The following is a 25,005-nucleotide window of genomic DNA, read 5'->3' as shown; positions in this document are numbered from 1 at the left end:
ACAGCCTGCGATTGTGTTTGTTAGCTCACTATCACAGACTCCTAATATATATATATATACCACTAACCTACTTAATACAATGATAGAAGGGACACTAAGCCTGATAGGACAGAACTGTCCCTAGAACTTCCACAGTCCCCCTCAAACTAGAACATTTAGGTCACCCATGCTCAGCTTGTTACAACAATTACGGGAACTAGGGGCAAACAAGAACTCAGTAAATACATCAGCTAGCTGATCTGAATAAGAAGCAAATGGAGTCTCAACTACCTTCTTCAACAAGGCATCTTGAACAAAATGATAGTCCACCTCAATGAATTTGGTCCGTTCATGATAGACTAGATTCCTAGCAATATATATATATATATATATATACACTTGGTTGTCACCATACATCTTTATGGGTGTAGGCATAGGAAAACCCATCTCGAGAAGGATAGACATGAGCCACATTAGCTCAGCAGTAGTATGGGTCATGGCCCTGTACTATGCATCAGCATTTGACCTAGCAATTGTCATATGTTTCTTGATCCGCCATGTAACCAGATTACCCCCAACAAACGTACAATAACCTATAGTCGAATGACAATCACTGGTTGAACCAGTGCAATTAGCATCAGAAAAGGCAACTAATTCCATATGCTTAGTAGGACAATAAATTAACCCTTTACCAGCGGCACCCTTCAAGTAACGAAGGATCCGAACAGTTACATACCAATGAGCTTTTTGAGGAGATTGCATAAACTAATTGAGTACTCCAACTGCAAAAGAAATATCTGGTGCAGTAACTGTAAGATATATCAGTTTTCCTACCGAACTCCTGTACTGATGAACATCTATGAGAGGATCACCATCATCGACACCAAACTTCTGATGATGGTCCATTGGAATATCCACTGGCTTGGATGCAAGCATACCAATATCAGATAAGCGATCTAAGACATACTTGTGTTGAGACAAACTAATGCCTTTCTTGCTTCTCACAACCTCAATACCAAGAAAATAGTGGAGATCACCTAGATGCTTGGTCTGAAAATGTTGTTGTAAATAGGCTTTTACCTCTTCAATACGAGCCACATCATCACCAAAAATGATAATGTCATCCACACAGATAATCAAGACAATCAGTTTACCCCTGCATCGGCAAGCAAACATGGAGTGATCTCCATAGCACTGTGAAAAACCACAAGACATCATTGTAGCACTAAACTTGTCAAACCATGTTTTGGGCGATTGTTTGAGACCATAGATAGCTTTATGCAACCTGCAAACACGAGTACCATCTTCCCCCTGAGCAACATAACCAGGAGGGTACTCCATATACACCTCCTCAGCCAAATCACTATATAGAAATGCATTTTAAATATCTAACTGAAACAACGGCCAATCAAAGTTAACAGCTAGAGAAATAAGCAAATGAACAGGAGAGGAAGTCTCGAAATGGTCAACCCCATAAGCCTAGGAATAGCCCTTGGCAACTAGACAGGCTTTGAGCCGCTCAAAAAAGCAATCAGGAAGGTACTTAATAGTGTCAACCTAGATACACTTAACCAGGTCCTTAATATGAGGCAAATCTACCAAACTTCAGGTGTTACGGCTCAAAAGAGCATCCATTTCAACATCAATGGCAGCCTTCCAAGGAGGAAGACGAAGGGCCTCAACATAATGCTTGGGTATACTAGAGGTAGACAATGACAAGGTAAAACTACGAATAGAAAAAGGAAGATGGGAAAGAGAAATAAACTTATTGTACACTTATCAATAGGATACACACCAGACTTTTGAGTGTAAGAATGTGTACCTTTACGCAATGCGACTGGTAAGTCAGGAGGCAATGAAGTAGGTGGAGCTTCACTAGAGGAAGAAACTGGTAGAAGTGGTGAAACCGTGGGAGTAGTATAAACCCCATCATGTTGCACTTTCTTGTTCCTACGTTTATATACCTGTAGGGGTGGTGTAAACTAAACACTAGGAGCATCAGGATATGTGACTAAAGCAGGAATAGGAGGAGCAATAACAGAGTGACACTCATCCCTAGAGGAGGGAGAAGACGGAGAGAAGTAAGAGCTCCTCTCAAAGAATGTGATGTCAACACACACAAAATACCTATAAGAGATAGGGTCATAACACCTATACCCTTTCTGGGTGCGAGGATAACCTAGGAAAATACACTTAATAGACCTAGGGGAAAGCTTATCAGAAGATAAGTGTAAGTCATGGATAAAGTAGACACACCCAAAAACACGGGGAGGTAAAACAAAGGTGGATAAGCTAAGAAAAACAACAGAGTTTGTTGGCAAGAATAGAGGAGGGCATACGATTAATTAAATAACATGCAATTAAATCCCATCACACCAAAATTGCTTTGGAATAGGCAAATGTAACATGATAAGCACATGCAACCTCTAGAAGATGTATATTTTTCCATTATGCCACGCAATTTTGTTATGGAGTGTAGGAACAACTGATCTGGTGAATTCCATGGGCAACATAAAACTCATAAATCTCATGTTGAACATATTTCAAAGCATTATCAAAATGAAAAAATTTACTAGAAGTGCCAAATTGAGTCCTTGTTTCATTATAAAAAATTTTAAAAATTGACAAAAACTTTGAACGATCCTTCAAGAGGTACAACCATGTGAGAGGGGAAAGATCATCTACAAAAGTAATAAAATACATAAAACCATGCTTGTTCTTGACACGACAAGGACCCCAAACGTCTGAATGGAAAGAAAATAAAGACGGACTACTAGCCACAGAACAAGAAGGAAAAGACACATGATGGTGTTTTCCTAACTTGCAGGATTCACACTTTAACCTAGATGCAGACTTGAAAGCAGGAAATAGCAACTTTAGCCGAGATAAAGACTAATCAACTAAACGACAATACCATTAGAAAGGAGTCACGCCACCAATAGAAGTAGCAGCAATAGAAGCAAGGAGCACCACAGTTGAGGTAGTACAGTCACGACCCGCACCAATCGTCTTCCTCGTGTGAAGATCTTGAAAAACACTATGAGTAGGGGAAAATGGCACAGAATAGTTTAATGATTTAGTAAGCTGATTAACTGAAATAAGACTTAATGAAAATTGAGGGACACGTAATACAGAGGAAAGACAAAGGGAAGAGGCTAGAGAGATTGTACCATAACTAGAAACTAGGGTGGAAGACCCATTAGCAAGTATCACAGAGGAAGAATGAGAATTATTATTAAAAGATGTAAATAAGGAAGACTCACCAATCATATGGATAGAGGCCTTGGAGTCAATGATCCAGGAAGGAGTAGCAGTAAAGAAGGCAGGTGTACCTACATAGCTAGAGTAGCGGAGGAGGAAGGCCCAGAAGATGTACCATTGGATGCCTCAAGACTCTGTAACCACCGTAATATATGAGTAATATCATCACATGAAGTAGTAGAGGACCAGCCACCCGACTAGTGTAGAGTCACCAGTGGATACTGTATCACTACCACAATCAGACACTGCGTGATTGACTAATTGGGTTGTCCATTCTGGCTTGCCATGCTTGGCCTAACAAGTATCAACCATAGGGTTGAGTTTACCACAATGAATGCATTGTCAATTGGCATAGTCTCTAGTACCCCGACGACCACCACTATGATTTCCTCCAAAGCCACGGCCACAAACAAGACTAGCTAATAAAAGCAGAGTTATCCTTGGGGGAGGAGTCAGATTTACTAGGAGAAGCAATGCACAAAAGACGAGAGAAAGTATCAGTAAGTGTGGGAACACTCCCACCATCAAGTATGTGACCCTTGACATTCTTCATATCAGAATTCAGACCCAGCAAGAAACTTGGATACAAAAACTTCATTGTGTTGAGCCTTGAGTTTATTTATATCAGTGGTAAAGGGTTGAAAGTTGAAACACATTCAATTCCTCAACAAGGCCTTTGAAATCACTATAATAGTCTTGGAGAGACTTATTCGATTGCTGGAGCTCAAATAACTTTTCATACAAATCATAAACACAATTCATGTTCCTCTCCTAAGAGTAGGTATCCTTCAAATCATCCCAAACACCCTTAGCAGTGGTGTGGAACATAACATTAGCAGCAATATCAGGTTCTATGCTATTCCATAACTATATCAAAGTAATGGCATTCTCCTTCATCCACTCACTGTAACCACTATCAATTGAAGGAGGCTTAGACGTAGGATACTTAAGCTTGTAGCGAGCCATGATATAAACTTTCATAACCTAAGCCCATAGTAAATGGTTGGAACTGCCCTTGAGCTTAATAGAGGTAATACTCACATTCACTGAATTCGAAGAAGGGTTGGTAGACTTGTTATCAGCCATAACAATAAGTACCAAAGCGACTAGCAACAATAATCAATAGTAAAGGAAGTAAAACCAAGCCCAGGAGAATAATCAATTACGGTTTCAGGTTGAAAACACCCTAAATCGATAGGCGATAGAGTAGTAGCACAAAGTCCAGATAATCAACTATAAATCATACAAGATTGATGGCTGAGTAGGACTGGAAGAACAAGCCAGCAGTAGATAACCTTCCAAGTAGCATAGAAAACCATAAATCAGTCCCAAGGAGAAATTGATTTCTCAGCATTTTGATGGAGCATCAACCAATGGAGCACATATCCTCGTAGAGTCATTTACCAGAGGATTATAAAGCAAGAAGACCAGCAACCATAGTAGAAATACCAAACATATCCCAAAAAGCAGCCGCAAAAATCTACCAAGACGAAGCACCAAAATCTATCCAAAGACACTGAAAATAATCGATTTTTCCTGTATGGGGGGAAAACGATAGAAGGGTAGGAAGATCTCCAACCTAGCAGTAGTAGATCATCAAGCAGACAATTTTGAAGCACTCCATCAATGGAGAAGGAGGCTTAATGCATAGTAGGAGCAGCAATAGGTGGCTGCACACTACAAGGTTTTCAAACAAAGAAGAAAATCAGCAGGAGATAGAAGGAGACACCCTCGATTTGATTACTGAGGCTCTGATACCATGTCGCAAACCAGAATCTAAGTAACCAACCCAAAAGCAAACAAGAAGAAAGAGAAGAGGCCACCGAATGGTCTGGAGAGGCAGCCTGCAATTGTGTGTTAGGTCACCATCGCAGACTCCTCCTGATATATATATATGAGTTAAAAAAGAGTTAGGTTATAGGTCTACAATACCCCTAACCTACTTATTACAATGATAAAAGGGACACTAAGCCTGAGAGGACAGAACTGCCCCTAGAAATTCAACAAGTTTTAATGATCCTATCTTGCGGCTCAACTTCTAGAGATTTCTGCAGAGAATTTCGTGGACCTGTAACTCCTGATCAACCGATCCATTCCAGCCCAAGTTTTGAAAGTGAAACACCCACCCAAGGTCCTCCCTTCAATGGTAGTTTGAAGCTGATCTATTGGCTGAGTTAGATGTTATCAGCGTTTATTTGTTGCTGGAACCATCCGTTAAAGTCCTCTGTTATCAGTAACTATGACCCTACTGTACGTTAGGATTTCCTTGACCAAGCCCTACATTAAGGGTTAAGGAAAGAATGCATTGGAACATCTTTCTCAGCGGGATGAATGTTGACTGGTGAATTGGTGATAATTATTTTCTTTATAACTTTGGCCAGGGAAGATGTTCCTGGACCCCTTTCTCCAATAATGTTTCCGTAAACTTTTCATTGATAAATTAACTGTATCTCATTTCCCTTAAAATTATGAAGAGACAAAAGGGGGGGGGGGGGGAGAGGGTGTATGATAACAAAGTTTCTGCCAATACATAAGAAAAATCCAGCCAAGACAAGTATTTGAATCATAGGAAAAATTATAGTTTCAAACAAGATCTCATTAAACAATGGGATATGCAAGAAGCAAATATGTAATGCAAACCTTCTTTCCTTTTTTCTTCTTCTTAGAAATTCCACCTAATATTACGAAAGGCTGGACTTCATCAATCTGAAAACAAGGAAGAAGCATGTTATAGATTTCAATACAAATTATCGCTGAGTGGTCTCTTAACATGGACTTGCATCAACCAATAACTAAGAAATAGAGAGGCCCACATACGAGGTCCAGGTCCCATATTTCGATTGCAGGTTCCATTGAGCCTACTGCTATAAAGTTTCCTGCCAAAAAAGAACAAGTATTTTAGGAGGGAAAAATAAAGAGCAAGCGAGCATGACTAACAAACTCACATTCCAATTAACAGATGGTGCAAACAATGATAAGAGTCAAGGTAAGAGATAGAGGATAATCTCCTGAATCAAACTAAAATTCATGAGACGACACTGTACTAGTTTGCATCACTTTGGTTATTGGATCTGTAGCGATGCATGCCCAACTTATTGGTTGGCTACTCTTGGAATCACACCACTTATCTAGATCTCAATGATGATGACAAATAAAGAGGATTGTAGAGGCCAGTAGTTCACTTCATCACTTCATCTTGCTTTTGGCAGATGAGTTAAGGGGGGAGAAAAACTGAAATCTAGTTGGTTTGGGAATACGAATTTGCTTTCCTAAGTAGAGGTTCAAGCATAGTTTTTAAGGCGCTGCTAAGGCGTCATCTTACCAGCGCTTTGGCGCTGATGCGGTCTAGAGATGGTAAGGATGTGCTCCGCCTTATGTGAAGTGGCACCTTATGGGGGTTTTTTTTTTTTAAACACATTTTAAAATTACTTGATGAAGATTCCAAATATAGATTTTTTATTAGTAGGTGTATGATTTTGTTAACACTTGAGATGTATGTGATCAGCTTTACTCCACCAAAAATAACCAAAACAAACAAAACAAAAACATGATTCACAAACAGGGTTTGGATTTTGTCAACGGTTTTAAGAAAGGGCTTTGAGAATGAATCAAGGAACAAGGAAGAACCACTGATCCAGGCGACCATTTTACTCTAGCAACGGTGAGTTTCATTCTTACTTTGACAGGAGTAGAAATATAGTGGATGACCTTAGGACTTAGGCACTCATTTTGGCATCATAGAGGTAAGTATAATAAATACTTATATTTTTTATGTCTTCTTTTCTTTATATTTATAATTTTGTTTCATAATTATGTATTTATATTATATGTTAATATGATTGATGACTGATGAAGATGAACTTAGTTTATTCACTTTATTGATCAGTTTTCCTAATGAATATCTTACATTGGTATGAATATGAACCTTTAATATTTATTTAACATATGAGTAATTGGATTCAACTAGGATTTGAGCCAAATAGATTGGTTTTATAAAAAAATTACACAAGAATGCTTTAGTCGATAAGGCAACGCTTTATGCCCGCCTTATTGCTAAGGCGCTCCAAAAGACCCTCAAATGCCTCCGTTGCCATACCGCCTTAAAAACTATGGGTTCAAGACGGAGTGGAACTAGGGATTAATGCTGAAATTGGAACTCATGTAAGTGTACAATATTCTTTCACTAGGACCACTGGCAAGGATTAAAGTATAGGTATCAGTCTAAATTTAAGATACGTATCGGAGAGTGTCATATCGTATCGTATCGTATCACGCATAAACACTAAAATGTAGAACACCATATTAAGAGAAAAGTGTATTCAATTGAAATTGTTCAAAAAATGAGGTTCTTTAAGAATAAGAGCAACTAAGGTGATGTTGTGCACTTTCCTGTTATTGGTGAAGCCTAATCTTAATTTAATCCAAGAAGTACTGGAGATTTTTCTCAAATAATGGTGGTCCCACTTGCCGATAAGCGGGCCGGAATTTTTTTTGCAGAAATCATTTACTAGGGGTAATTTTGAAGAGAAAAATGCCCCAAAACTCGCGTCTGTTCACAATTCTTGTTTCATAAAAGGCATTCTGCTCCTTCAAAGAGACATATCAAGCTTATGGAGTTGTATCGGTACCGTATTGGCCGATATGGTTCGATACGTACCAATACCCTTAACTTTCATTCATTCGAAAAAATGTACGTATCAATGAGTATCAATGAGTCTCGTAGAATAAAGAGCACACTTGATCCAAAGGTATGGTATGAATGTTGCGACCTGGTGGTCAAGCGGTCGAAACAGCCTCTCAACATTTTTGGGGTAAGGCTGCGTAGTTCTCGCCCCCGGACCTTGCACATGATGGAGCCTCGTGCACCGGGTATGCCCTTACGGTAGGATACTCTCGCTACTCATCGATACCCAAAAATTTTAAAATACATGTATCGTATCGGTGAGTATCTTATCGATACCAAGCGATGCCAATACGAATCAGCTGATACGATATGATACACACCAACACTTTAAATCAAAAGGCTTTGTACTCAGTTTGAGAACCTGTTTCTCCATACGACATCCAGCTAACATCAACACAATCAACACTACGAATAGTTTTTCATCATTACTGGACACTATATTTGTTTCAAAGTTACGTTTTAGTCACCAATTAGCTGACAAACAAATTCTACACATTATAATTTGCACAGACCCATGTAGCCGACTTCATTTAGTTGGGATAAGTCTGAAAAAAGGTTTTCTGAGCCGCTGGGGTGGGGTATGCTAGCACATTTGTGTCTCTCTCTCCTCCTCACATGAAATGACCTCCCTACCCTCTAATGTATAATAGCGCTTTAACGCACCTCATTAGTGCACTTCTCTATGTCGTTTGCTCAGAGAACCTCTCCTATATTTGAATTAACATAAACTCTCTTTTTTCTTGGTTATTTGGAACTCTTATATAGAACCCAGACACAGATATTTCTTTAGGACTTTCTTGAACAAAATCAAACACTACATTGAATAAAATACATAAAATCAAATATCAAGCACACCTCAAAATTCAAAAGAAATGTTTAATCATACCTTTGTCGCCTCCTTTAAGAGGACAATCAAGCCATGCTGTGCAAAGGGGAAAAGCTGGAAGGATGATATCATGGTGAACAAACATGTTTGGATCACCGTCATCTGAGTCCTCGAATATCCAAACCTGCAAATTAAAGTATTTTATGCTTTTTATAAAAAATCTCATCATCACACAATGAGTGAATGCTACAGAGGGAGGCAATAGTGTATCCAATTCTTATTCAAAATAATATCACATGCCTCGAGATGACTGACATCATCCTCATTACGTGCACAAACTACAACTGTGTCTGATGGTTTTATGGCCAAATCCTCAATTTCTTCATCATCTTCATCCTGTTAGAAATAACAGTGCAGCTCAAGCAATAATAAACCAAGTTATGGAACATCTATCGCTAAATTGCAAATAAGAAAGTGACAAAGATTACATTTTTATCTTTCAGATATGGATCCATGTCATTACTTGGATAGTAGGTGTCTCCAAGTCCGGTGCTAAACAGCTCAATGCCTAAGGTTAATAAAAAAAAAACCATCATCAAATAATTCATTGAAGGCAATAGGAAAAAGATTGAAAGCATATACAAATAATTCATTGAAGATACCATCATCCTCTTCATCATAGTGATCCATGTCAAGCTCCCTAAGACCATCAGTTATGTCTTGGAAGTTTGTCCCAGAACTTGTATTACATGTCCTGCCAAGTGCATTTGCCGCTGCCAATGCATGGGAAACATCATCTGTCTGCTTGGCCGCATCAACATCCATGTCTTCATCTTCCTCATTCTCACTATCTCCACTGCACAATGAAAAAGCTTTCAGAACTATACAGAAATAAAAATAGAGATTAATCATGGGAAGAATTCAATCAAAAAAAAGATTCAATAGGATCCTTTTCTTCGAGGGAGTGAAGAATTTATCACATGTGAAACTGAAAAATAGACGGCAGCAGCAAGAGGGAGAACAAAAACAGCTAGAGAATACAAACCCCACCCCCACCCCCCACCTCCATACAAATAAATAGGTTCTATCTCAGATGATGAGTTGCTAATTTTTACGTAATTCAGACCAGTAAGAAAGAAGATATTTTACTTTACAACTTATCTCCTTGATTCAAGAATCAGAATAGTCAAACATATTGTTGTTTCCCTTCTTCCATATAGAAATTACATATGTACACAAGTTAGTGTATAAGCATGTAAGGCAGTGATTACATCACCAACAGGTGAAACTAGCTCTCCCGATCAAATCAAATGGCATAAGAAGGTATCCAGGGGTATTCATTTAAATAAACTAGGAAGGTAAGTCCACTTACTAAGCTATCCAATGATAGTTTTTCCTATTCATGGAATTGGTTGGGCAAGTCACAGACTCACAGTAGGTAATGCAATGATTATGTTTCTATGGATATATGTAGGTAAGCTTGTACATATAAACTATGAAGCATCATATGCAAGAACCAAAAATTTTTAGCCTTAAGTATTATTTTAAGCACATTAGACGGGTAGATATGTACTAAAGCAGCAAAATAGTGGTTCACATGCAACAGATAAAATTGATGAAAATGACAGTTTAAAATCAAAGGATGATAGCGCCCTCCAGAAAAATTCAACACACTTTAGGGGGGTTAAGTTCAAATATACCCATTACCCAGTAGAGGAATACATACAATCATAGTTTTCACGGCGCCAAGGCAAATCAAGGCGGTGGAGAGTTGTCTAAGCGCTTAGGCGAGAAGGCGCATGCCTTAAGGCGAACAAGGCGACCAATTGTTGTTTTTTATTTTCCCTATTTTCTAACATTATTTAGCAAACTATATATACCTTGTATCATAAAAAATCAAGATTAAGCAGCACCAACTCATTAAAAATCAACATTTAGCCATATTAAATCATAAAAAATTAACATTAAGTCATATTAAGTTATAAAAAATCAAAATTTATAGAAATACTCTATTTCTATAATAAGTTTGACTGGCCAAATGATATTATTTTTACATGAGGCTTTTTGAATCAGTTATAATATAAAATCAACTTTCCAACAAGTCTAAGATTACTTAAATATGAGTTATAATGACAAAGTTATGCTCCGGTCAAACTTATTTTTAAGTGCGCGAATGTTGTTAAAATCGTCTGAATGAAAATAATTTTATGGATATCAAAACAAAAAATTATTTTACCGGACTTTTGTTTTTTAGCAATGTTTTAACATGATAGAATTTATAAAATTTTCATAATTGAGAAAAACTCCAGCATTTAAAAGTTGAAAATCGCCCCTATAACCAAAATTCAGTTTTTCTTCTTGGACTGGGGGGTTGATTTTTTATCCTTTTAGAATTTGATTTTTAAACTATTTTTATTGGATTCAAATAGGGGGTATTTGCTTATTTATGAATAATATCTTAAGTAAATGAAATAACAAATATAAAAAGCATTTACTTAAATGATAAAAAGCATTATATTTTGTATAAATAAGTGCCAAAACACAAGGCAGCATGCAGTGCAATAAGGCGGCTGTCGCCTAGGCCCCAGGCAAACCGCTTGGATGCCTAGTCGTCGCCTAGGCGATGCCTTGACAACTATGCATGCAATACAGGAGGGGAAAAGAAATAGTTGAATAGAAAAGCAATTGGACTAACAAAGTATGGTGCAGCCGAGGAGCACCAAACTACATGCACTATAACAATGGAACAATGTTCCATCACTTTTTATTTTTATTTTTAAGGCCATATGATATCGTCATAGAATGTAGCATAATGGCACATTTTGGCAAAGACATGAAAAAGCTTATGAATTAGCTTGCAATGAAGTCCAAAGCATAAAAATCACAAGCTACATTAACCTAACTATAACCATGACATGGATGATACGTGAAATCATTGTGGAAATATTTTCTTCTGTATATACAGTACGAGCCCTTAATTTCTGATATAGATTTCAGTAGTGCCATGTGTCAATTTCCTTTTGTTAATTGCCACTTTGCCATTGACATAGTATTAGCAAATTAGCATATGTTATCACATAAGAAAGAGGTCTCTTCATATATCACCTACGTTGAAGTTTTTTCTTTTTTCCCCCACATGACCAATGTCAAGTTTGAAATTACTAGTTCATTTAGATGTGGCTGCTCTCTTTTGGACAGGGAAATTATATCTGCTAAACCTTAGGTTGATTGTACCTACCAATGAGACCCCATCAAGAATATAACTCTTTTTCTCTAAAGCTTGTCTAGAGAATTGGGAACCCTTACTGTTTTGCACTTCCGTCCGATTTAGTTCTAAAGATCTATTTCCAAGTGTACCATAGAAGGTAGGGCATTACACAGAACTGTTTTTCAAGGGTTCTAGCATCATCACAATACAATTAAATTTAATTATCAAATAACTGAAATTTCACAAAAATATTTTGGGTTCAATCAAAAAAAAAAAAAAAAAATGACTACTGAAACTGCAGTGTGACTGGACCAAAATTTGCAAAATGGACTGAAATTTCACTGAAATATTTCGGTTTCAACAGAAATCAAAATGGGGTCGAAATCTGAAATTCCAAACATTGATTAAAAGGTAAAGGATACTCCAAATCAAATCTTATGAACAAGAAGGATTATGATGCAATATGCAGAAAAAACATTGGCTTTTAGATCTCCATTACTTCCCCCATTCAAGTCCTATTCTACCTGTATATATGAGTAAGCTTTTGGATGCTAAAAGGGTCCAACTACTAAGAGGCCATTATCCTTCCTGGAAAACACCATTTAGCACCATTCTAGTAGGCTCCATCCAAATAGGATATCATGCTTAAGGGCTTTAACCCATGAAGGAGTGAAGAGGAACAGAGGACTGGAGGAGGTAGGGAAGGAGATGCAGTAGAATCAATGGACACAGAAAAGACAGGAGTATGTTACCCAGAAGTGGCAAACCATCCAACTTTGAAGAGCAAAGATTTCACTTCTTGTGTTCTCATTGGCTATCATGAAAGTGACAGACAGGGCATGGCTCATAATTTTAAATGTTCACATAACTAAACTCAGGTTAAATACCAAAATATGTTTGTTCTTCTCCATCACAACTAATCAGAGTTCAAGAACACGACATCTGAAAACATTAATGTATTTTTACCGAATACCTGAGTCTCATTGATGCCGTGACCAACAAAAATCGCTGAATTCAACCCATCCAACACAGCTTTCTTAGGCCACTTTGTAGCTGTGAATGCATCATTTTGTGTGTGATTTTTGTCTCTTGACCTTATTTTTTACATTACTTGATAAACTCCCCTTGAAGTCATATCCCATTCAAAAAAGATCTTTAAAAGAGATAATGAAATTCAAAATAACTGCAGTGATGGTAAATGATGATGCCAGTCACACTAAGTCTAGATACCAATATCTTTCCTAATAAAAGACAAAATTCTTAAGCACCATAAAACAGTACAAATCCCACTTTTGCAGGGTCCCTGTATGTGTGGATTGGAGTCAATCCTATCCTTTGACAATTTTGCACGAAATGGCCAAAGTGCTTAGTTAAATTAGTAACATCAATGGGTTAGCAAGTCCTACCTTCTCTCTAAGGCACCACTCTTTAGTATCTCTTCAATCTCCTCTTTAGAAGGCGGTTCTGCCACACCTGGAAGAGATTTTGAAACCCCTTTAGGCACCCAAGAAATGGCTGCTATCATTTTTCACACAGATGTGTTACCTACAAGGAACAACTAAGAGAGTAAGCCTCAACAGGAAAAAAACAATCATTAATTCCAATGGTAAGGATCCTATGACACCTTTGGCCAAGAAGAGTGACCCAAATATTTAGAGAGAAAAAAGAGGGACAAGAGTTATTAGTCACTACTTTAAGAAACTCCTTTCCCTTCAATGAATATTTTTTCTTTTGGGATAAAGTTTTCTGTCATGAGGGGCCCCTGCACCACAGACACAGGGACACAATGACCACCATGCCCCTACCTGGGGTTGTGTGCCTCTATGTGTGGGCGCAGGGGCCTCTCACGGACACAAAACACTTGCCCTTTTCTTTTAATATAAACAAGAAGAGATCCAGATGATAAGATAAGCACTGCAGTTGAAAATTAAGCAAGAAGAAATCCAAAGGATAACATAAGCATAGCAATTAACACCAAAAAAAAAAGAAGAACGAAAGAAAGAAAGGAAAATAAAATGAACCCAGTAGAAAAAAGTGAAAGTAGTTGAATAACAATCACCAATGGAAACGCCAACAAATAATAGTGGGCCTCACTGTCTTGGACTAGGAGTTTTTATCAAGGTTTTGCCTTCTGGAGCACCTTACCCCTCTGTTGTTGAATTATAATTTTCTTCTCTAAAGTAATAAGGTCATCATTAACCCACGGAGAAGTGGGAGGGGCTGAAGGATGATATGACCGAAAGCTAACAACAAACAAGGGTTTGTAAATTTGGGCCAGAAGATGCAAAATCCGTGTTAATTTTCAAGAGAATTTCCAGAATGGCATAAAACTGTATTATGTTAAAGGAAATACTACGAAAAAAATAGTACGAAAAGGAGGGGGGAGAGAGCTATATGTCAGTAAAAACCTAAGACCACATAAATAAGATAGCAACAGTACAGGAAAAGAAGTACTTGCTATCAGCTAAATCAAAAACATACAACTCAAAAATAGTATCATTTCTTTTTTGTAAAAATTCATTAATGGGCGTTCTGAATTATAACCACACAAATAGAAGAACAGCATCCAACTCAAAATATATTGTTATTCGAAGGACAATCTATCATGGTTATGTCCAAGTCATATGAGAGAAATCGAGCAGCAATCATGAGGTGAATCTATCATAGTTATGTTAAGTTATATGAGAAAAATCGAGCAGCGGTCATGAGGTGCCAAGCGTCGACAAGGAAATAAAAGGCATATCAAAGAGAAACAAAGTGATGGGTTCAAATTAGAGAGAGGGCAAGAGAGAATTAAAGTGAAGCCGTCTTGAATGAAAGAAAAATGATGGTGGCTCAAGAAGTAGTTTCGAGAGAAGTAGAGAACCTCGACAAGAAACCTCAGCATTTTGACAACGATGATGGCTTCCCCATCTGGAAAAAATTTGCAGTTCAGGGCTGCAGGCTCAAGCTTAGGCTTTAAAAAAACATGAACGGTGATGGAGTTCTCAAGGCCCAATTCCAATTCAGATCGGTTTGGAATCGACTCCAAGAACCCTAGAATCGGTCGTTGATCTGAAAACCCAACACTAATGGGAGGATATTAGGGAAGGTGTGAGTGGAGATGGGAGACCTTCATGTCTGGAGAACAGAATGCCAGACGAGTAGAAAAGCAAGAAAAAGCCTAAGCCAAAATGTTAAATAGTAGGGGAGGGTTATACCGCCCAGAAACTTGTAGTTGTCCCTCCATAAGCAAAGATGGATCTAGGGTGTCAATCGGTCGGTTTGGTCCGATTTTGGTCCGGGTTGAGTTGGTTTCGGAGTGAATGGCGAAATCGAAACCTAATCATTAAGGAAATTTCAGTTTGGGTTCGGTTCTATTTTTTATTCAGTTTGGTTCTAGTTTTTTGTATCGATATGTAATCAGGTTGTTTCAGTCTTGGACTGGGATTGTGTTCGGTTTACCATGCCATGCAAATTTATACAAAATTATGCAAAAACCTTATTTTTTATAAGTTTTTGGCTGGTTTCGGTTTGTTACCATTTGGTTTTGGTTTTAGCTTTGGTTTTGGTTTTGGTTTTGGTTTTGGTTTTGGTTTTGCTCTTGCTTTTGGTTTTGGTCAGGATTTTGCATCAGTTTCAATTTGGTTTTGGGTTTGTTCAGTTTATGGTATGGTTCTATCCAAGCGATTTTCAGTTCGATCTGGTCAATTTTACCGGTTTGGGCTATGTTTTTGACACCCTTAAATGGATCCATGTGATAGAGTTTAATGGTCTAATTGCAGCTCCAAACAAGTAGGAGAAGTGGGTAAAATTGAGTTCAAAGTGACAATAAGATTGTAGAAATGGCTTTAGATTCCTTGATATTGAAATGACATCCTTGTGATTTATGAATGGCTGGGGAAACGTAGATGGATTGTCCATATATCAATATGAGGACGACATTCGTATTTGCACCACGTGCTAGTTAGATGGGGCTGAAATTTGGTGAGCAAGTAGACTTGAGATCCCTTTGGCATATGTTAAGTTTCAGAACAAACAGAATATACCACATGAAAATTAAAGCATTGAAAAAATCAGGACTACCAACGGGTATTCATATATCACGAGGGATTGACAGACATACATGGGAGGGTAAAATAATTGGATTAGAACTTGAAATTTGACATGTGGCTAATCCATACCATATCTTACATAGCGTTTGGCTGCATAAATCTGTTGATGCACGTATTGATTCTGAACATAATTCCATAGAATGAGCTTCTGTGGAATAGTAATTCTGAAGGATGAATTGTTTGGTTACCCAGAGTCTCTCAGCTGGATTCATCTAGAATCTGCCTAAAAATTGTTTAGTTACCCTGAGTTTGTCAGTTGGATTCATCTCTCTCTCCTCAAATATAAATTTTTTTTATTGTTTTTTCTTTTCTTTTCTATTTATTTCTTGACAATCCAAAAATAAAAAAATAAAACAATAAACTTACTCGTAGCCTATCTCAATGGCTCAATTTACCAAGTTGTTTGCTTTGTCCATGGGAACAAACCTAGTTGAATTAGGGAAGGATATCCATTAAACCCTAATATTTTCATCAACCTATCAATTTAAGGAATTAAAGTGACCAAATCATCAAAGGATGAAGTGTCTACTATTAAATCAATTCTCTCATTTGTTTGGATATTTATCTAGCCAACAAATCAATCTCTCTAAATATAGAATCCATTTTAGCAAAAAGACCCATATCCATCTCATCAAAAAAGTCAGCGGAATTTGGGCTAGTGAAGGATTTGGATGCCCATGCAAAGTATCCGGGAACAAATCTTTTCATCCCTAAGATCAGAGAACCAGGCCATCAAAAACATCATCCTAAAACAACAATCAATGACCTTATCCCAACAGGCCATCAAAACATCATCCTCCTGAGTAAAAAATCACAAGTCCAATTGGATGGGCATTATTCAGATTTCAGACAGAATAAAGTAGGACATACATCCTTCTAAAATCAGTACTCTGTTCCATTCCACTTACATACATAAATAATTTCTTTGTTTCCCTAACAAATTTGCAAATAAGGTGAGGGGAATAATGAAGACAAAGGGAGTATTAAGAACATCATGAAGCAGTTGGGCTGAGATCTCACTTCAACTGGTGGTTTAGAAATAAAAAAACAATTAGGTAATTGTCACATTGTTAGAATTCAAATCGGTGGAGTTTCTTATTCCAATTGAATTTGGGATCATTTTGGGGACTAAGATTGTTCCTCTTAAGAAGACATACTATAACAAAGCTCTAATTCTCTCAGCTACGTTGTTCTAATTATTTCTTAAACAAGAAAAATAAGATGAAGTGCTATCCAATGAGCTAATTTCCCCTCAATATTAAACAAATCTCAGCAACCCACAATTCACCCAGGGAGAACGAAAATCTCTGTTTGCAAATCAACAACAAAAAATTAAAAATTAAAAAAAAAAAAAAAAAAAAAAATCCCATCAAGCCTTGTGAAGTGAAAACGCCAGCCTCATGCCATCAAGCAATTGCAGAAAAATCTACTACCAGAAAAAGAATAAAATTTTAAAAAGGAAAAAGAAAGGGAAGTGCAATGCATTCAGAAAAGCATTCTTATATCTTCTCTCAGAACCATATTTTACTGAGTCCCATTGCCAACAAAGCTCAGAACTATATGAACCCTAGATTAGTCAAAGTTTTAACACTTACCAATGCTCACGGTAACCCTATGAAAAACATAGACAACGCGCGCGCGCGTGTGAGAGAGAGAGAGAGAGAGAGAGAGAGAGAAAGAGACAGAGAGAGACAGAGCAAAGGAGAGAGGAGAGCGAGAGCAGAGAGGGACAGGGCAAAAGAGAGGGAGAGGGAGAAAGGGAGAGAGGGAGAGAGAGAGAGAGAGAGAGAGAGCATACCTGCGTGTTCGAGCAGCAACTATGCTTCGTGCCGCTTGAGACGATGGAGCCGCCAGCCCTTCTCGTGACTTCCAACTGAGGCCATTGTTTGGATCCCAGATTATTTATATTCAGGGTACAATCGCTAGGTTCAATCTTGAATTAACCTATATAGCTACCTTAACTCGTGAATAGCTCACCGCGTCACCCTTTGGGGGTGTTTGGTTAGGTAAAACTTTGGGATGACATTCTTTAAAATGATAATTCTTAATTTTTAGAGTTGTTTGGTTTCACTAAAATGACCCTCATAAGTGAGCATCCTGCTTCCCATGAATGACTATATTACAAAAGATGTGTTCCAAATCTGAGTTTACCTCAACACTTAAACTTAGATTTGAGCAACGTTTTTACCACCTAATATAAAAGGAGATAACAGAAATACATTCTCCACAGAAAACAACATCTCAACCCTCGACCTCTCAAACCGCGACATTGCCCGTGACCTTTGTGATCTGTGACCTACGACCTCCGACCTCTCAAACCACGATAGTCTCACCGGAGACTAGTAAGCCCTCCTCTCTCTCTCTCTCTCTCTCTCTCTCTCTCTCTCTCTCTCTCTCTCTCTCTCATGGAGTTTTAGGTTTAGGTTTTTAAAATCAAAAGCTCTCTGTTTCGATTTCATGGAGTTCTAGGGTTAGGTTTTTAAAACCATAACCTACCGCTTTCTCTTTCCTCTCTCTCTCTCTCTCGCTTTCTCTGTCTACAGCTCTCTATTGTGTTTTCATTGAGTTGTAAGGTTAGGTTCTTAAAATCAGAACTACGCCTCTCTCTTTTCATTGTGTTGTAAGCATTATTTTTAGGTTTTTTAACTCAGACTACATATGATCTGTTCATGGATATATAGCAGTGGCGATTGAAGTGATTTGCTCTCTGGTTCGCCTGCCCTCCCACCAACGACATTTGCTTCAGCCAGCCGGCGACTCTACAAATTTGGATTTGGTATTCTCCTCCTCCTCTCTCTCCCTCGCTAAGTTTGTCTTGCATTTTGGACTTGGTTCATGAGGATCAGTTAATCAGGTCTGCTATCATGACGTGGGTTCTACTGTAAAGGTCTTTATCAGAGGAAAAAGATGATTATCTTGCAGTGGGGATTATGGTGGTTGGTATTAGTATATGTGTTTCTGAAGGAAATTATTTGACTGTTATACAGTTTGTTTGTTAGCTCATGAAGAAAATGGGTATCTATTAGTGGTGGGATTCTCATTATTTGGTTTAATCTACTGAAGGAAACAAGGTATGAGAGCTATGTATCTACTGTAAGAGGAGGATTAAATAGCCAGAGTTTTAGAAGGATGAGTTTCTATCGGCCTGTGGAAATAGTGCTTATGAAGGGGAATTTTGGTTAGCAGGACTTGCAATTTGAAAGGCCAGTTTTTTTTTTTTTTTTTGGCTTGTTTCATTGTGGTCACTTTCACATCTCAGCATCTAGAAACACTAGTTTCCTTTTGATTGAATTGTCCACCATTAATATTTTCCTTTCTTTTTTGCTTTTCCACACCATCATTTATTACATCTTTTATTTTGGCTAAAAAGTTATTTCCCCTGATCTAACTAAATGTTTTTCCTTTTCTAATAGGCCTAGAATTTTCCCATAAATCCAATTCCTATTGTGGAGCAAATCACCATTGAATTCCTCTCCTCCTATATTTTGATTATTCAGTGAGGTGGTTTTGGTTGATTCTCTTGTCTTACCTCTGCTCTGACATATCTGCTCCCTGCACTTGCATCCATGGAACTGTTATTATATAGTTCTTGCAGTGTACAATTCCTGTCTGCCAATTAACCAGTAGATATATCTTCCACAGTAATAATTCAGATCCAAATTCCAAGATCTATTATAGAAAATCAGGATTTCTTTTGCATCTATATAGAACACCTCCCTCAAAGGACAAAACGATAGTGGTAGAAATTAAAAGGAAAGCTTTCATTCAGCTTCTTTGCATTCACTTGTGATTTTGGGGATTGGCTATGGTGTAGATCTCCTTCTTTGTGTCTCCTTCCAAGCTATCTCCCTGTGGATGAACCCCTGTTTTTGCCGATTTGAACAAGGCTAGATGACCACATATGAGACGGGCAGTAGCTCCTTATTATTGTTGATCCTCATTATGCTTCAGTTTCTAAGATACATCATCTATTATATTCAGAAGCATTTCATTTGAATTCTTTTGTCTGAAAGCCTGAAATTTTTAATTCGTTCTTTATTTCTTTTAATAGTTTTGATTTCTCTTCTTTGAATACATATGAATACATTATTGGTGTTTTAAAGTGCTTGTTTAATTCTAAATTGTAGATTTACGTAAAAAATGAATAGTGATGAAGAATATGATGTGTATTATCAGAGGCGCAAGAAAGTAATAATATTTGCGGCTACTGCAGTTGTTATAGCAGTGGAACAGTATAAGAAACTGTTTCTATGTAAACAACCTTATCATAATGAGACTCGACATGGCTCCGTTGAGACACAACGAATCATTGGACATACTGACAAGACATGTCGAAACATGATAAGAATGAGTCAAAAGGCATTCTTTGACCTATGTCAAGTGATGCGTGCCAAGGGTCTTCTGCATGATACAATTAATGTTCAAGTGGAGGAACAAGTTGTTATTTTTTTTTTTTGCAATCGATCACAATGTTAAGAACCGTGTCCTCTTACATTTGTTTGGGCATTAGGGTGAAACTATCAGCCAATATTTCAATGGTGTTTTGAGAGCAGTTCTCAAACTGTACCCGGTATTGTTGAAGCCTCCGAGTACCATAACACATGAGCTAACATCAGGTAACCATAGGAGCTTTTACCCTTACTTCAAGAATTGCATTGGAGCCATAGATGGATCGCATATCCCTGCATGGGTACCAATTGCTCAACATCGAACATTTCGCAATAGGAAGGAAAATATATTGCAAAATATCCTAGCAGTTTGTGATTTTAATATGAAGTTCACATATATACTTTATGGTTGGGAAGGATCAGCACATGATTCATGAATATTATATGATTCCATTCACAGAGAAGGTGAGGCAAAGCTATCAGTTCCTAGAGGTAAATTTTATCTTGTAGATGCAGGGTTTGCAAACTAGAAGGGGTTCTTAAGACCCTATCGTATCGTTCGATACCACTTGAAAGAGTGGAGAAATTCGAATGTTTCACCTGTCGACAAGAAAGAATTGTTCAATTTGCGTCATTCAAGATTACGTAACATAATTGAGTGGACTTTCGGACTGTTGAAGTCAAGATTCAAGATTTTGAAAACCCAACCAGAGTATCCTTTCAAGACTCAGGCTAGGATTGTACAAGCTTGTGTTATGATACACAATCATATCCTTACTCAAAATAGTGTTCAAGAAGAAGAAGAAGAATGGATTCAACAGGAGAATGCAGTTACATGTGAGAATACTAATGAAGAAGCAGAATACAATGATGAAGATAGTGATGAGGATTCTGACGTTGATGATGAAGATGATAACTTTGATCAAGATCAATTCCGAGAGGAAATGACTGATTATATGTGAAATGATTGGATGGCAGGAGGATGATTCAGATGAAGAAATGCATGATTCTTCATATGAATCACAAGAAGATACAGACTGAATCCATTTATCTTTTGTCATAACTACTTGAACTAGTCTTGGTTTCATTTTAAGATTTTGTAATTTGAACTACATGAACATGTTTTGTGTGTCTTGGCGCTTGTAATAACTTTTTTCAGTTCATGGTTTCACTATTAATATGCATTCTTTGGAATATTATGCTTTTTTTTTATGGTTACAATTATTTCCTCTTTTTTTTTGGGGGAGCTGAATATTTGATATCAGGATTCATTGTAGCAAAGATGGACGCAGTTGAGGGTTCTAACTCAAAAATTGCTACATGGCCTTCTGAGATATCTCACTACTTTTTGGAGCGTATTCTACACCAACAACAAAAGGGAAATAATGGAGATAATGGGTTGAAAAAAGAACAATTTCAAGTAGTCTCAACTAAATTATATGATAGATTTCATATGAAATATGACTGGGGACAGTGCCGCAATCACTACAGGATATGGAAAGCAAGGCTGAAGTCGTTTGTTGACTTACAGAAAAATAGTGGAATGGGTTGGAATGACCACGAGAAGCAGTTTGATGCACCACAACATATGTGGAATGAATTAAAGGTTAATTAAATGTTTGATGCATTATTTATAGGTTGTTAGAAAGTTATACTAAAGGCAAAGTTAACAGTTTACTATTCTGACAATCCAAGAGTTAATTATCATTTTTTTTTTATAGAAAAAAGAGCGAAGATTTTGGAAAGAGCATAGAGTGCTTCCCATTCACCTACAAATGGTTGAATGGCTGCGTAATGAAATTGCTACCGAGGCTGCATCTTCACACCCATCCAATGCAATCAATGAGGACCAACCTTACATTCCAATGCCAATTGATGAAGAAATTAGCTTGGACAATTATGATGCTATTGATGATAATGTTAGTGAAAGTGGCCATTATACTCCCAATGCAAGTAGCAGTCGTTCCCGTGGTAGGCCTAGTTCAGGGGTAACAAGTAAAGAGAAGAAGAAGAAAGGAGGTGCAGAGAAGGTTAGTAGTCCTTTGAAGGTGATAGCCAATGCAATTGTGGAGATGGCCAAGCAAGGCACCTGGAAGGAATTTGCAAAAAACTTATGTATTGAGATTGATGCACTTCCAGGAGTTGAGTTTGATAAAAAATTGTGTGCTAAACAATTCTTCATGCATCATAAGGAATTGGCTCCCATCTTCTTGAATGTCAATAAGGCAGATAAGCCTAAGGTGTTTGACCACTACATAAAGAATATCGAAGATGGTGGTCAAGATTGTGGATGTGTCGCTTTATTTATTTATGATTAGTGTGTTGTTTCAAAACATAAGTAAATATTAACTAGACAATTTATGACAAACATTTGAAATGCTTATTTTGGTGATGTAATAGTGACTTAATTTTTGAACTCTCTCATTTAAACTGATCAACTGGTGATTGGTAAGCTTCTATAAGTAGGTATTATGAGTTTTATCGGAAAGTAACAGAGTTGGATATCTGTTTATCTAGAATGCTCATGGAAATATATGGTAAATTAGTTTTTGCCATGGTGTGTGATTCTTCATGGGTCGTCTGATTATGAACAGCAAAGCTGCAATAGTAAATTTTCTGCATACTAACATGTTTATTTTCCCCTGTGATGATTTTCCAGGAAATTTAGAGTATTGCATATACACGTTCTTTATGTCATTAGTTGTGCCCACCTATTGCATTAATTAAAATCCAATTCTTATGTCCACCTCTTACAAATTCTTTTTCTGTGTTGAATCAAAGTTTTCCTTATCAGGTAGGAATCCATACCACAAGTCTAGTTTCAAACAGTTGCACCATCCCAAATGTGAAGTTTGTCATAATTATGTAAGGAAATACTACTCTTCAAACTTAATTTCTTACAGTTCTTCACTAGGCCATACGTTATTCGTTTCCCACGTTTCTTTAAGGGAGAGGGATAGGTATACTAGCGTAGTACCTAGGAATTAGGTATGCTAGCAGGATAGCAGCCGTTGGATTTGATCAATTTAATTACAAGCCTTAGATTTGCATCTTACGTTATAAGAGAAAAGTAACTCAACAGGTTAAAATACACTGGCAATACTGTACTATTTTTCTTGGTAAATTCAAATACATTACCATGGACAAGGTTGTACTCTTTGCAACGTCCCTTTCAACTGATAAATTCAAATCAGATTTGGGAGTGATCTTAACTAGTTAGGTCTTGTTCTCTCGACCTCATCAAACCATTCCCAATCTGTGGTCGCCGCTGGGAGGCTGGGAGAGAGGAAGAGGGGAAGAGAGGAAGAGAAGAGTGAAGTTGCGTCGCTATAATCCATGGTCGCCACTGGGTGAAGTGGGAGATAGGAAGAGGGGAAGAGGGGAAGAGAGGAAGAGAAGAGTGAAGACAAATCTGCTCTCGATTTAATCTGTGGTCGCCGCTGGGTGAAGTGGGAGATGGGAAGAGGGGAACAGAGGAAGAGAAGAGTGAAGACAAATTTGCTCTCGACCTCTGCACGAATCGTCTATGGTCGCCGTCGGGAAATCTAGGAGAGAGGAAGAGGGGAAGAGAGGAAGAGAAGAGTGAAGAAAAATCTTCTCTCGACATCTGTAGGGATCATCTATGGTCACCGCCGGGTAAGCTGGGAGAGAGGAAGAGAAGAGTGAAGAAAAAATATTCTCTCACCTCTGCAGGGATCATCTATGGTCACCGCTGGTCAGCTTTTGCTTCCTTGCCCCTATTTTTTCTGAAATTTTTATATGGTTGTACTTCCTTCCTTTTTTGTTTAATGAATTTAATTTACTATTCTGGGTGTCAAGATATTGATATAATGTCGTAGCACTTTCGAATAGTCGGTGGTTCTTATCATATACATGAAGTTGTCCCCCTAAGATATGTTACTGATTTTGTAATAGTTTTTTAGTGAATGCATTGATAACGTTTAGGCCATCTTTGTACTCTGATATCATCAATTTTGAACAATATGATCCATTCAGAAACAGGGATAATGCAGTTGTGTAATGTAAGCCTAAAAACATATGATAATTCTTGCTTCTTTTTTTTTTTGCTACTTAAATTCCTTAATGTTTTTGACTACCCAACTTGAATTCTCAGAGCCAGTCGAGGATGATACATGATTTTAGAGACCTTCGACAAGTATTCAACCAAATGTTTGTGTCATTTCTTTTATAAACAGACGATGGTAGGAAAGTTTATTGTGCTTCTTATAATACTTCCACAAAGCAATTATGAATTGCTGTAATAATACTTAAAAAATGTAATGGGCCAAAACCCCCAACATAATTTATAACCTTGCAATTCATAAAGGCGTTTTGTATGCCTGATTGTACATTTACACTATATTTTTCTTACTGTTACTCATAGTTCTGGGAATAGCTATCTTGCCATGCTAAGCAGCATGTCCACCATATCTGTCATGTGGCAGTTTCATTGGCTTCTGGAAAACAGTTGAAGGTGAGCTCTGCCTTTAGTACTGATCTCTTTTCACTAATTCTCTTAACGTGCTTTCAACGGCCCACTGTTGTCTCTTGGTTCCTTTCAGTCT

The 25,005-nt window shown here is 37.6% G+C and overlaps 2 protein-coding genes across 3 annotated transcripts in view; one reads left to right on the top strand and one right to left on the bottom strand.

Moving 5' to 3' along the window:
- LOC122082899 (uncharacterized WD repeat-containing protein C17D11.16-like) overlaps positions 1–17,994 on the bottom strand; it is a 30,949-nt gene extending 12,955 nt beyond the window's left edge. The window contains exons 1-8 of one of the 2 annotated variants that reach the window (XM_042650714.1): positions 17,851–17,994; positions 13,365–13,503; positions 9,413–9,606; positions 9,239–9,318; positions 9,051–9,146; positions 8,811–8,934; positions 6,058–6,116; positions 5,881–5,946 (exon numbers count right to left, since the gene is read on the bottom strand). In XM_042650714.1, coding sequence (XP_042506648.1) covers positions 5,881–5,946; positions 6,058–6,116; positions 8,811–8,934; positions 9,051–9,146; positions 9,239–9,318; positions 9,413–9,606; positions 13,365–13,483 — 738 coding nt within the window. In that variant the 5' untranslated portion in view covers positions 13,484–13,503; positions 17,851–17,994. Of the gene's footprint in view, positions 1–5,880; positions 5,947–6,057; positions 6,117–8,810; positions 8,935–9,050; positions 9,147–9,238; positions 9,319–9,412; positions 9,607–13,364; positions 13,504–17,647; positions 17,762–17,850 lie in introns of those variants that run through there. The other variant, XM_042650716.1, reaches the window with a different exon arrangement.
- A 3,728-nt stretch (positions 17,995–21,722) lies between these two features.
- Positions 21,723–22,758, top strand: LOC122072947. The gene is made up of 2 exons (XM_042637394.1): positions 21,723–22,046; positions 22,162–22,758. Exons 1-2 carry the CDS (start codon positions 21,723–21,725, stop codon positions 22,756–22,758), a joined length of 921 nt encoding a protein of 306 aa, XP_042493328.1.
- The last annotated feature ends 2,247 nt before the right edge of the window (positions 22,759–25,005 follow it).

This window comes from Macadamia integrifolia, chromosome 1, assembly GCF_013358625.1.
Source record: "Macadamia integrifolia cultivar HAES 741 chromosome 1, SCU_Mint_v3, whole genome shotgun sequence".
In the NCBI taxonomy this organism is placed as follows: Eukaryota; Viridiplantae; Streptophyta; class Magnoliopsida; order Proteales; family Proteaceae; genus Macadamia; species Macadamia integrifolia.
This window is presented reverse-complemented; position numbering and strand designations above follow the sequence as displayed.